General features: G+C 39.5%; 2 protein-coding genes and 1 long non-coding RNA gene across 3 annotated transcripts in view; 1 reads left to right on the plus strand and 2 right to left on the minus strand.

Moving 5' to 3' along the window:
• LOC124644447 overlaps window positions 1-13844 on the plus strand; it is a 109992-nt gene that overhangs the window by 4383 nt on the left and 91765 nt on the right. The gene's annotated exons all lie outside the window — the stretch shown is intronic.
• The window catches only part of LOC124644448, a 60806-nt gene that overhangs the window by 2568 nt on the left and 44394 nt on the right, over window positions 1-13844 (minus strand). Inside the window, exons 12-19 of the mRNA XM_047183802.1 lie at window positions 8402-8498; window positions 7966-8096; window positions 5738-5922; window positions 5287-5373; window positions 4844-4941; window positions 4199-4308; window positions 2638-2814; window positions 1839-2012 (exon numbers count right to left, since the gene is read on the minus strand). Coding sequence (XP_047039758.1) covers window positions 1839-2012; window positions 2638-2814; window positions 4199-4308; window positions 4844-4941; window positions 5287-5373; window positions 5738-5922; window positions 7966-8096; window positions 8402-8498 — 1059 coding nt within the window. The remainder of the gene's footprint in view (window positions 1-1838; window positions 2013-2637; window positions 2815-4198; window positions 4309-4843; window positions 4942-5286; window positions 5374-5737; window positions 5923-7965; window positions 8097-8401; window positions 8499-13844) is intronic.
• Window positions 549-1424, minus strand: LOC124644449. Its single transcript, XR_006986062.1, has 2 exons — window positions 1179-1424; window positions 549-958 (listed from the first exon to the last, which is right to left on the minus strand). It is a non-coding gene; the product is annotated as an uncharacterized LOC124644449 (long non-coding RNA).

The following is a 13844-nucleotide window of genomic DNA, read 5'->3' on the forward strand; positions in this document are numbered from 1 at the left end:
GTAGTGTTTCTCAGACTTAGGAAGACGGTCATATGTACATTACTGGCATAAAACAGGGAATTAAAAAAAAACGTCAATAGGCTCTGAAAAACAACAAGATATCTCGGTTTAGAAGCTAGTGGCGAAATAATCACAGCCTTACCACTAGAGACTGACTTCTCGACCTATACTCCTGAAGGTATATTTTTTGCTTTTCATTGCATTTTAAAGACGCTTTAAATTTCTGTTTCAAAATTAATTTCGCCCAATTGTTTTCACATACACGCTCCTTCAATCCTTTATACAACCCCCTACCCCCTTCATCCTCGTACTATCAAACAGCCCCACACATCTATAGGTACCTACCGATAAATCAATACGTTGCACTCAACGCATGCGTTTTGACGTTACGAGAAGGAGTTATGATGCATTTTGCGTTGTTACCTTGGCCTTACATTTATAAGCTTCCTTAAAAATTACGTAGGGGAAAGGGGGGTAGCCCCGGCCAATTTTGTTTTTTTGTTATTGTGATAAAATTATCAAGGGAAATACAACGAAAACTACGAAAAAATAATCAACACAATATTTATTCGTATTAGAATATTGAAAATTTGAACAAAAATAATATCCAATACGTTTTAAACCCACTTCAAATAGTGGTCAAATTTTGATATCTTTTAAAAGTGGCGGGTAGCTCCGGCCACCTACGTAATTAGTGGCCAAATCGATTTTTGGCGACACACACATCGTAGTTATAGTACAAATCCGATGGATTTACATCTACACATGCCTCGTGAGCCCAGTCTAAATCCGATCTTGACCCGATCCTGCAGAGAAGTTCGTGGAACGTCATACTGATCTGCGGCAGCTCTCTCAGAACATTTTTTCTCAAGCGCCGCTTGAATGGCTTTTTTTCATGTTTTCTTCACTCCAGTCTCCGCGATTCGTAGTTCTAGTTTTAAATTTAGGCATTGTGACACTGAAAATTTAAAAAAAAAAATTAAATATTAACCTCTATATAGACTAACATATGGCCGGGGATACCCCCAAAACTAATGGCCGGGGTTACCCGACATGACTTTCTTCGAAAAAAAAAATATTTAAAAAAAAGCAGCTAATTATACGTTGAAATAAACTTCAAAGAGCAAAATAGAATAGTTTTCCATTATGGAAATAAAATCAAATAAATAATTACTTACCTTTATCCAATGAATAACGGTTTTCGAAACAATTGAAGTCACGCGGCCGTCGACGACGAAAAAGAAATTGACTCTATCACTCCCGAACGCAGCGGTCAATCGACTTCAACTGTTTGCATTTGACGAATTACTCTTAAACGCACATGGAGATCACACGAACTTCAAAGTCACGCCGCGCGAATTACTAATATTTACTATGGCCGAGGCTACCCACCGGCCGGGGCTGCCCCCCTTTCCCCTATGTAGTTAAATGTTCTAAGTTACTGTAAGCGATTTAGGAAAGTATTTTTTTGTTTTGTTGATTTTTTGGTTGTTTGTCAGACAAGCTTTTAACGTGCCTTCCGAAAATCAGAATAGCTCATTATGACAAAATAGTAACATCCACGGACCGCGCGAAGCGTTGTTTTACCTTATGACCGGTCGATCTACGCGGCTGCTACTTACTCATTTTCATCGATAATAATTAAACGTCGACTTTTCTTAACACAACTGTTTACTTTGTTTTATGAACGGTTGTTAAGTAGCTGCAAATTCGCTGTCACCCCGCCGTGGGCTTTTTATATTGACGTTTGTATGCGTTACGATTTAAGGGTCAAATTCAATTGACAAGTTAATCGATGGTTTACGCCGTGCCATGACGTTTACTCATAAAATACTCACCAGAAATATCAATAGTATAACTATTAGTGTTGCCATAAGCGTCTACTGCGTTGATGACGACTCTTGGAGCGCAACAGGTGGCTCGGTAGATTGCCATCACTTCCTGACGAGTGCCGGACACGAAGTCATTGCTGTACATCACTCCTATTGGGGAGGAGGAGATGCGTAGTAGACCTGGGGGATAAAAAATAATTTTAGATACTGAAGTGTTTGCTTCAATCACGCTTATCGCAGGAACTACTGGTCCAAGATTACTATAAGAAGTTGAAGAGTTGGTTTGCTTGAATGCGCTTGTCGCAGGAACTAGTGATTTGGCATTTATCAGGGAAGACTATAGCTACTGTTATCCAGGTACGTGAAGTAGGTCAAACAAGACGAGGGTAAAACCGCTGGCGGAAAGTAGTCATAAAAATGAAGCCTTTACCACGTCCCATCTTATCGTTACGTTATGTACGAGCATATTTACTTTCCTAGTATTTAAGTATGTCTTGGTCTCCTCCTCTTTCTACGCCTCGAGGAAACCTAGACTTTAAATCATTTAAGCGCACGTAGTAGTGATTAACGCTCATTGCTTCTCTGTATGAAAATAAACCATAGCCGTTCACTGGGTCAATAAAAGGCTGATGATGATGCTGATGTATCATGCGGGACAATAAATGTTGTAAATTATTTCTTTCCTGACGTCTTTCTTTATTGCGTGTGAACAAAAATTCGTAAATAAATAAAAAGGCTGATTATGAACCAACATAGCTAGGAAAAAGTTAGGCCGATGATTATGATGATGAACCAAGCTACTAACCAGAAAGAGCATCTCTCGCCACAACAGTAGTAGCCCAAGTATGCTGTGCGCAGTCATCACCAGTTCTTCCCAAGCATGTGCCCTGGAAGGTGTGACGCAGCTCTGGTGGCCACGTGTCTGTGGGCGCTGCTGAGTTCGCCACGTAGACATAGGCTGATAGAGAGACTTGTTCGTTGCCTGGGGACAATGGGAAATTTTGAAGTCAAGTCTTAAGTAAAAACCGTTGACTGATTGATCTTCGCGAAACTTGGAATATAACATATAGCATATGCATTAGTATCACGTATAGACTACTTTTTATCCGGGTGAAGGAAGTAGTTCCCTTCGGAAGTACGCGAAACCCCTGGCAGAAGCTAGTAATAACATAAAGGAGATGGCCAAAAAAAAACCCAGAGTCGACAGAAACTTCGTATGTATGGTTGGATTCAGTATAATGTGTAGATTACAAAAAGTATTTCATATCATCTAAAAACCATGGGGTTCTCTTTTTACAAGGTTTTTTCGATGAAGATTTTAGTACATAAAAAAGCTTAACTTTCCTGTTTGCTGTTCATTAAAAGTTGTGCATAGGGTAAAAACTTTACACTCAGGTGTATGTCTGTTAGCACTGTATACGAGTGAAGGTTTAGAGCTGATCTGGTGATGGAGAAGAGAGAAGGTCAAGGGAACTCGGCAATGGTACATATTAACTACCTCGTGTTTGGGCTTATATTATTCGCATTGACGAGAACTTTTCACTAATGCGCATAGTGACTAAAAAGCTAAAAATAAAAAATTAAAAAAAGTTTAAGTTTTTTTTTTAACTTAAGGTTTTTTTAAAATTAACCTTTGTTCAAGTTCGCAACAGGGACACCTCTTCAAGTAGGTAAGGTCGGTACTTAATCGTATTTGGAGTGGTTCATGTCAATAGTGCAATGGGTGGGGGTCAAACTCAAGACCTTTTAATTACCAGGCAAACTCTGTAACTATGGTTATATTACTATTCGCATGTTATAATGTTAGTATACCGTGTTTTTTATGATCCTTTATGTAAATCATCTTAAAAATCAACATAAATTCAACATAACCTATTTTTGTGAAAATATGCTATAGCTCCTATACCCCATGGATTTCAGGCTGGATTTTTTGGCACCATCAAAGGTCTATCATAATGAACCCATTGGCACCCATTTCGTTGCTGTCGATTCTGGGTTTTTTTACTATGAAAATTTGGCCATCTCCTTTGAATGTGATTCTGTCTCTCTGTCGCGTTTTCATGCTAAAACTTCTGAACCGATTGAAATGAATTTTGGTACACGAAAAGTTCAGAGCCTGAGAAAGGACGTAGGTTATTTTTTATCTTCTGTAGTAGTTTCCTTAGGAACGTGGCTGGAACCGTGAAGAACAGCTACACAAATAAAAAGATTGATTCTTTATTACGTACACCAAATTTTACATTTTTGATCTTGAACTTATTAAAGTAGGACACAATAGGCGGACTTAACGCCAAGAGCGATCTCTTCTGGACGACCGAGGATTGAGACGAGAAGGAAAAGGTTACACGATAGGCAGTTTGACTTACCATTACCATAGGCAGTGAATGTGATGGTGTCCCGCAACCCTGGCTGCGCATTCGATGGAATGGTCAAACTGACTATCACGTTGACTGTCTGTCCTGATCCCACGTTTTGTCTGAAAAGAGGAATCGTAGTTATTAATTCTTCTCATCATTTGCCTGCCTTTAGTCCAATTCATTATTTGTAGGGGTTTTGGGTAGCCCGGGTAACTGGGTTGAGGAGGTCAGATAGGACGTCTCTCGTTGTAAAACACTGGTACTCAGCTGTATCCGGTTAGACTGGAAGCCGACCACAAGCCATTTAGAAAAGGACTCGGTAGATGATGAGTCCAATTTATTATTTGTGGTCGGCGCAGCATGTTTTCGTCCATGCTTTCTTATTTCATGTCATCTTACAAGTAACTGTCTCCTTCTAGTTCCAGTTACATAGTCTTTTACACAATCCCTCCATCGTTTCCTTGGTCGTCCTCTTCCACATGCTTAGCAAAATTTCTAAAAATTACATGTACACCTATACGATAATAAGGTTTTTTTTGTTTAATTTTTTTAGAAGAATTATTTCACTGTTGGAAAGCTAAACTCCCTTTATACCTTGCCGGGCTGAAGTTCCCATGGTACGCCGGTGAAACGGTTAGATGTAAAAAAACTTACGCTGTAGGGTTGATGCCGGTCAGGAACTTGAGTTCACCTGAAGCTCCGAAGTTGAACCTCACAGTTTGTTCCCTGTAGTTCGTTACCTCGAAGTGTAGCTGTAATATAAAACTTTGTGTTAACCTACTAATATTAAAAAATGTGAGAGTTACTCTGTCGATCGCGCTTTTATTCCAAAACTATTCAACCAATTTAAGTCACAGTCATATAGACAGTCGCCCCATGTAAAGCACTGGTATTTAGCTGCAACCGGGCTTGAAGCCGACCCCAAAATAGTTGACAAATTACCAGACAGATGGGATTTCCCTTACATTTTCGGTTTCCATGTATGGCCGGATATATAGAGGCGAATTGGCGATTTCAGACTTACGTCTAGGTATCAAAAAAAAAAACCTTCATCTGTGCTCAGTCATTGGTGATCAAGATGTACTTAGAAAGGTTACCTGTAAGTTTTCTCCTGGTGCGCCATATAATCTGCTAGATAGACCAATTTGTATACTGGTCAGCAATGTTCCTTGCTGGCTTACGATCTGTAAAATTAAAGTTTTTTTTTTTTAATTTTGCCATTATTAGTTATCCATTATAACCTACACTAATATTATAAATGTGAATATTGCTTGAAATCGCTAACCTCAGAAAGTAACAGACCAATTTGAAAAGTATTTGAATGTTAGATAGCCCATTTATCGAGAAATACTGACAGAATGCTTTTATCGATGTTCGGGAAGTGGTTTCCACGGGACGCAGGTGAAACTTCTATCGGGAGACGGTTAAATATACATATTATGAGTTTAGAATTAACCGCAGGAGTTGTTTCTTATTTTTTCAAATATCAAAACGGAAATAGCGTGGTTTTAGGTCGATAGTAAATAACCACATGCATAAAGTCCTTACCTGCGAAACAGCCCTATTATAAGGCTGTGCACTGTCATTGTACACTAACTGAGCGCTATACGCCCTCGGGTCTACCTCCTCCAATCTATCCATATCATTGGAGTAGTCTGTCAGGATGGACGCTGAACGCCCCATGCGGATCTCAGGCTGGTTTATTGGTCCTGATAGACGGATGAAGGGCTCCCCTGGAAATTTAAGAAGGATGTGTTAGTGGTGTGGTTCTTGAAATATTTTAGAGGCTTCGTGATTTGCTTCTGCCCTTATATACGAGTTTTATATGGGTCATCTTATAAGTAACATTCTTTCTATACCTCCATTGGAGTAGGTATTTATGTAAAGATAAACATTCTTGATACATTTTTTTTTATGAAAAAACTCAGTTTAAATGTATGTGCAATATTTACAATTTCTTTATCAATTTAATCATTATTTTAGCAGTTGTTTATTTGCTTTATATGTGCGTATATTTATGTAAAAAATCGGTATCGCGTTGCCCGGGTAACTGGGTTGAGGAGGTCAGATAGGCAGTTGCTTCTTGTAAAGCACTGGTACTCAGCTGAATCCGGTTAGACTGGAAGCCGACCCCAAACATGATTGGGAAAAGGCTCGGAGGATGGATGATGTATGTAAAAAATCCAACTAAGATTGTTTACGTCATTATCATTAGGGGTCGGCTTCCAGTTGTTTCAAATATGTTTATGTGCCTACTCAAATGGGAGTACATCGACTGTCTCACAATCCGTTCAGATGAACGCCCTTAAATCATTTATGGCCTTACTACAAAAACTTTAACGCCTGTTTTAGGGATTGTTCACACCAAACGTATTGTCCGCCGCTGACTGTGAGTATACTCACAGTCGGCCTCAGTGTGAACGTCGACTCAATCTGCAGTACGCGTACTCACCAAGCCGACAATAGGCTATAGCGTACGATGCGCTACATGTGTGAACAAAAGAATACGCTCGCGTAGGTTCACACTAGATGCGTACGCTGAGCGGCCGACTATTCTACACATAAAAGAGCTCAGTATTTGAAGTTGCTCGTAGTATTTTATAAACGATCTCTGTGATCACTCGTGGTTCCCATACGATAAAACTAGTGTATTTTTTTTAAAAATCGGACGTTTACTGATATTTCAATTAAATGATGCGCATTCAGATAGTTGCCATTTGCGAAGCTCTAGAGGAAGACGAAAATAATAAAAAGAAGAGATTGTGGGTACATCCCTTAAATATGAAGAGATGTTTTCTTGGTCAATTTCATACTTTATATTTCGAATATAGACTTTATCCAAATAAGTTCAAGAAATATTTTCGTATGACAGTAAAAACATTCGATGAGTTACTATCTTTAATACGTATAAGTTTATATAAAAGGGACACTAATTATCGACGTGCTATTCAGCCAGAAGAAAGATTGACAATTACTTTAAGGTAAGAGGAAAACAACTTGTACTGTAATCAACACTTATTTATTATAATCAAATCAATCACGTTTAAACAATTGCGAAAAGAACAATGTCAGACGTCCATAGTAACTTAGGCTCAATAAAAATATTTCATGTACAGTGAAAATTCTTACAGTTTCTTGTGTAGTTTAACGTCAGAAGCTTTAAATGAAAAGCTAAATGAAGTAGTAAGTAATTTGGTCGCGTTCAGTCATAAAACTTTTCCGAAAAATCCTCCAACTCCCTCCAAGCCAATTTTTAATCCCCCCGCTGATCCCCCCAAAGGATTGTTCCCCCCAAAAAATCCCCCGTGGGCAGAAAATACCCCCAAATTTGGGGGGAATCCCCCCAATCTGGCATCACTGCGCGGCGGTGCGGACGCGGCGGAGCGGCGCGGCGGTGCGTACGCGGCGGAGCGGCGCTATTCGGCAACTGCGTCCGCGTAGCCAATCCGCGTCCGCCGTGCATAGTCGCGTAGTAAAATAATCGGCTACTGAGAGTCAGCTACAATAGACGACGTAACAGCGTATAGTCGGTTCGGTGTGAACGACAATTTCAAAATATATGGAAAAGCAATAAACTGCGTAACGCGCGCTCACAGTCAGCGGCCGACATTACGTTTGGTCTGAACGATGCCTTACACCTGTCTAAAAAAATTGTGGCTCCAAAATGAACCATATGTCAACGTCATAATTTGACATTTTTTTAGACAAGTCTTAAACTGACGTTAAAAAGTTTTTGTGGTAAGACGGTTAATATCTAAGAAGTTTAATAGAATTACCTTTCAAATCCCTTCCAACTATTTTGGCGTAGACTTTGTTAGTCTTCAATGTTGGTAACGGCACTTCAGGTTCCAGTTTGACTGTAGGATCCTTTTCTTCATTCTTCCCGTCTCCTGCCAGGGGTTGGTAGCTGTGAACAGATTAGATAAAGGATTACTGCTGATTCTATAATATATCTTATCTGTTGGTTTGTTGCTGGAGATTGAATATTGACATAAGCTCCATACGAGTAATGTCAAATTCCTGTCTCTTGTAAGCAAATCATCGATAGGTTATTGAAATCCTCCTTTATTGAGTACAAAAAAAAAATACTAACATTATGTATAGAGAAAAAATTGGGTTTTTAAGATTTTTCTCTACAAAAATGTGTTTGAGAAATTAAACTACATTATTTTGAAATTGGCAGAAATTCAAATGGAACAGAACTTTACATACCTGAATGGCAACTTCGCTAACTCCGTAGTATATTCATCAACGAGCTGTGATTCCCTCACACTGGCTACTGGACCCGTTATGCGGAATTTCAGCGTATCTGGAAATTAAAAAAAACTGCTATTAATATCATGGTGTTTTACACGCGGTTTTACCCGGCCTGATCTCTGTCGTGTCGGATTGTCGTCCCATCGGGCTATGAGAGTGAAGGAATAAAGAGTGCACCTGTGGCTACACAAATGCTTGTGAACTATAACATGTCCTGCGCAGCTGGCTGATCTCCTTAGTGAGAAGAGACGCCGTGGCCGACAATTGGTCTCTACGCTGTTATTTTACCCGTGTCCCAGGGGAACTATTTCCCGCACCTGGTAATAAATGAGCTCCACCTTCGATCACGTCATCACTTACTATATGGACATTAGATAGTGGTCAACCACGTGCGATAGGGATACAGTTAAACATTAATAACATTTACTTAATCAATTAAACCGTTATTTTAAGCAGTAATATGAATAGTATAAAATGTCCTATCAAGATTGTTTACCTACAGCGGGACCCAGTAGGGCCAAGGCCTGCCGGGGCTGCGGGTTGTTCGAAACAGTTACCGCGGCCCTGGTACATAAAAGGCCTACGACGGAACACGACGGTGTTTAGTCAGTAAGAGTCTGACATTCCCTCACCGCTGCTAACCCACAGCGGGAGGGGTCATTTGATGATTTTTGACGTCGTTAAAAAAAAGATTGTTTACCTACAGTTAAGTGCCTAACCAAATGCAGAATAGGTCCCAATTTTGAAGTCATCAATTGAACAGACTTTACCCGACTGCTAAGAAGCCAGAAGGGTTATGTTTTGAACCTTGGAATGTCGACTTCGGCCTACCACGTCAGTAACACAAATACGGCTATTAAGTCATAGTAAATACATCTCTGCTAATTTGATGACGTACCTAATTTGTTTTTATTAAACGGTTTTATTTAGCTTACCCCGTTTGTTTTATTTATTATTTATTCATTCTTGGGTCAAATTTAGTAATTCAAATTTCACCCTCTTCCTGTCAACCGATTAATCTGAAATTTTGTATACACCTTTAATTCCGATGACAACACAATATAGTAATATCAATAACATTGTAAATCCAATATGGCCGCCGGCACAAAATGGCGGATAACGTAGATTTTATCAATCCCATCAATATGGGTATCAAATGAAAGGGCTCAACAAGCAGAATACAATATACTATAAAAAATTGAAATCCAAGATGGCGGCCGCTACAAAATGGCGGATAACGTAGGTTTTATCAATCCCATCAATATGGGTATCAAATGAAAGTTCTCAACCAGTAGAATACAATGTACTATATAAAATTAAAATCCAAGATGGCGGCCTCTACAAAATGGCGGATAACTTAAGTTTTATAAATCCCATCAACATGGGTATCAAATGAAAGGTCTCAACAAGTTAGAATACAATTTACTATGCAAAATTGAAATCTAAGATGGCGGATAACGTAGGTTTTATCAATCCCATCAATATGGGTATCAAATGAAAGGGCTCAACAAACAGAATACAATATACTATAAAAAATTAAATCTAAGATGGCGGCCGCTATAAAATGGCGGATAACGTAGGTTTTATCAATCCCATCAACATGGGTATCAAATGAAAGGTCTCAACAAGTAGAATACAATTTACTATGCAAAATTGAAATCTAAGATGGCCGCCGCTACCAAATGGCTGATAACAATTTTTTATCAATCCCACCAATACGGGTATCAAATACGGGCTTCACAAGTAGAAAACTGTCAGTAACTCCAGCGGGGCCCAACAGGGCCAAGGCCTGCCTGGGCTGCGCGATTGTTCGAAAGAGTTACCGCGGCCCTGGTACATAAAAGGCCTACGACGGAACAAAACGGTTTCTAGTCAAGAGTCTGACACTCCCTCACCGCTGCTGACCCACAGCACGAGAGGTCATGTGATGATTTTTGGGGTTGTTAAAAAAAAAAGTATCTGGAAGGGCTATGTATTGAGGAATTAGATTGTAATAAATTGTCAGGTAAGAGACCGTGTAATAATGATACACTAAATGAATTAGATAGAATGAGGAATATTCGGTACGCATTTTCATTAAATACTAAAAACTAGAAAATAAAAAATCGGTAAAAAAACTTTTAAGTTAAACGGTTTTATCTTATGTGCACTGAAAACTAGAAAATAAAAAAATAGTTACTTACCTGTCAACCTACATAGGTGGTCCCGGTCATATTAAACTAAAATAAAAACGTGGGGCCCCTGTGAAATCCTACCTATGGCAAAGCATATCTTTATACTTTGGTAGATCATGAGCTCGGCGTTCGCTGGTGAAGCCGCTACGGCTGATTATTGATTGTCAAAATCTCCAGTTACGATTATAGTAACGCGGTGTCCTGCGTGAGCGACGAACGCGACGCGACGCGACGCAACACGACGCGACGTAATGCGACGCGATGCTATACGCGACAGATGTCCTACGTGATTTTGGTCATTACTTCTCAAATCATGGAGAAGTTGTGTTACAATTTTGCTTGAAAGTTCATATTTAAAGTACAGACAGCAACAATCTTCCAACTTGTTTGTACTAATAAACGATTTCTTTAATATTTATGTTTTTTTTGTCCCACAACAATCAACGCTTCTGAATAGTTCGCGGTGTCGCGTCTGGTCGCCCTCAAAACAAGTACGCGTTACGTCGCGTCTCGCCGCAGACTGTCACATAGGCCGCATGTAGGGAATTCCTTTGAGTTGATCGCGTTCGTCGCGTTCGCAGCGTCGCGTCGCGTCGCGTTCGTCGCTCACGCAGGACACCGCGTAAGTCGATGCAATCCACACCTATTATACCTCTAGAAGAAAGTACTACAGCAATAGTTAATGGGCCCCACGTTTTTATTTTAGTTTAATATGACCGGGACCACCTACGTAGGTTGACAGGTAAGTAACTATTTTTTTATTTTCTAGTTTTCAGTGCACATAAGATAAAACCGTTTAACTTAAAAGTTTTTTTACCGATTTTTTATTTCTACTAATCCATATTTCTTTCTACGTCAATCCTCTATTATCTTTCGGATATAGTCTAAAGTCTAATCTTTCTGAATATTGTAAACATATTTGTTTGATAATAATGCATCACGTTTCACGTGCTGAGGAGCTCGTGGCTAAGTTACAGCCACACGTGGCTAAGTAACGTTAAGCGATGGTTGCCGCGGTTGGTCTGTAGATGGGTGACAGTCTTCACGATTTCCTCTGTGTTTTGGAAGGCTCGCTAAATTGGTGGGTCCTGGCTGTCATTTGAACATCTTTGGCAGTCGTTACAGGTAGTCAAAGCCATTAAGTCAGACAACTAGTCTTGCCAAGGGGTATTGGATTGCCCGGGTAACTGGATTGAAGAGATCAGATAGGCAGTCGCTCCCTGTAAAGCACTGGTACTCAGCTACATCCCGTTAGACTGGTGGCCGACCCCAATATAGTTGGAATAATATAAGCCCAAACACAAGGTAGTTTACATATTCAGTTGTCGAGTTCCCTCGACCTTCTCTCGTCTCCATCATCAGGTCAGCTCCAAACCTTCACTGTTGCATACTGTTATCAGACGTACACCTCATTGTCATTCACCTCAAGTTTTTAACCTATGCACGCCTACAATTTTCGAAAGTTGCCCTCGATTTCTCAGGGTTTCCATCATCAGATCCTGACCTGGTGATTATGGGACCACCTGGAAGGTATACCCTATCAAACAAAAAAATTGCAAATCGGTCCAGGCGTCTTCGAGTAATCGGTGAACATACATAAAAAAAAAGATCCCGACGCATTGAGAACCTCCTCCTTTTTGGGAAGTCGGTTAAAAAGGCTCGGGAGACGATGGTGGCCTAGTGGGTTAAGAACCTCTGAAGTATGGGTTTGTGGGTTCGATTCCATGTTAGGCAAGTATCAATGCAACTGTTCTAAGATTGTAAATACTTTCTAAGTACATCGTGGACACCAACGACTGATTAAAAGTGAAGGAAAACATGACTCGCAATGTATTGTCTGAAGAATGAAGAAAACTGATGATGATGAAGGCAACTTGAACTAAACTTTCTGATGAATGAAAAAGGCTGATGATGTTTGTAAGACAATCTCATGCTCTTTAATTGATCATTACAATCAATACCCTTGCAAATCTAATGATGTCTATTCACAGACAGACGATATGATAACCCCTGCTACTATATGACGCGGGACTTCCTATTTAAATATTATGACGTTGAGTACAGCATGCGTGAGGTTAGGAAGTGTTCTCATGTGAGGGAAACTATTTCGATTATTTGTAAAAATACGGTTTTTGTGATGCAAAAGAGACCAAAATCGGATATCGAAGATTTTCTTTGTGTCTTGTACGTAGGGTCTTAAGGCAGATCCCGAAACTTAAATCTTTCATTCATACATATATGGTGAACGCACATGAATCGAGTAGGGCGACCGCGGTGGATGCGCAGAATTTTTAACCCCCGACGCAAAAATGACGGGGTGTTATAAGTTTGACGTGTCTGTGTGTGTGTGTATGGCATCGTATTGCGTAGTCACGACAAAATTTAGTTTAGTCTGACATGCTTTGGTTGGTATTTACGTAGTGTTAAAAGTAATTTTTTGCTTTTTATAGGGTTTAGCGTTTTTTAAATTCTTTACTATATGAAATACTATGAAACCTCGCATTTTCGCGTGGCAAATCGGTCGATCCATCCGAATCTATAAGAATCCCAGAGGTTTAAGACAAATTCGGATGATGTGATGACATCATTGGTATAAGTCTGATAGGCGTACATGTGAATGTACGATTTATTTATTTATTTATTTATTTACAAATTTTTGTACACACACATAATAAAGAAAGATGACAGGAAAGAAAGAATTTACAAAGGTAATGCTTATTTCTAAAGAAATCTCTTCCAGCATACCTGCGAACGGAAAAAGAATAAAAGAGATGTAGACGGTAGAATGTACATAATCATGGAAATAGTGTGCAGATCATGCGAGTACCAAAATGATCGCCCAAAGTCCGTCAAACTTAGCAGTTCAAAGTTACAAATTACTCATCACTGAAAAAGTATTATTACAATAAAGATTCGTCATTTATCGAGTCATCTTATCGGATACTTATAAATAGTTTTTTTTGTAAAGCTTATATTGAAGTATGTAGTATTTATTATTGCGTGTCATTAAACATCAAATGATGTGTCGATTAAAGTTCAAATAGATATACAATTCGTCATCCGATTACAGTCTCGGTTTTGAAAAATTCCGACATTATTTAAATTGGCAGCAAATGACCCCTCCCGCTGTGGGTGCAGCGTGAGTGAGTGTCAGACTCTTACTGACTAAAACCCACCATGTTCCTTCTCAAGCCCTTTATGTACCAGGGCCGCGGTAACTCGCG

This window comes from Helicoverpa zea, chromosome 30 (genome assembly GCF_022581195.2).
Source record: "Helicoverpa zea isolate HzStark_Cry1AcR chromosome 30, ilHelZeax1.1, whole genome shotgun sequence".
In the NCBI taxonomy this organism is placed as follows: Eukaryota; Metazoa; Arthropoda; class Insecta; order Lepidoptera; family Noctuidae; genus Helicoverpa; species Helicoverpa zea.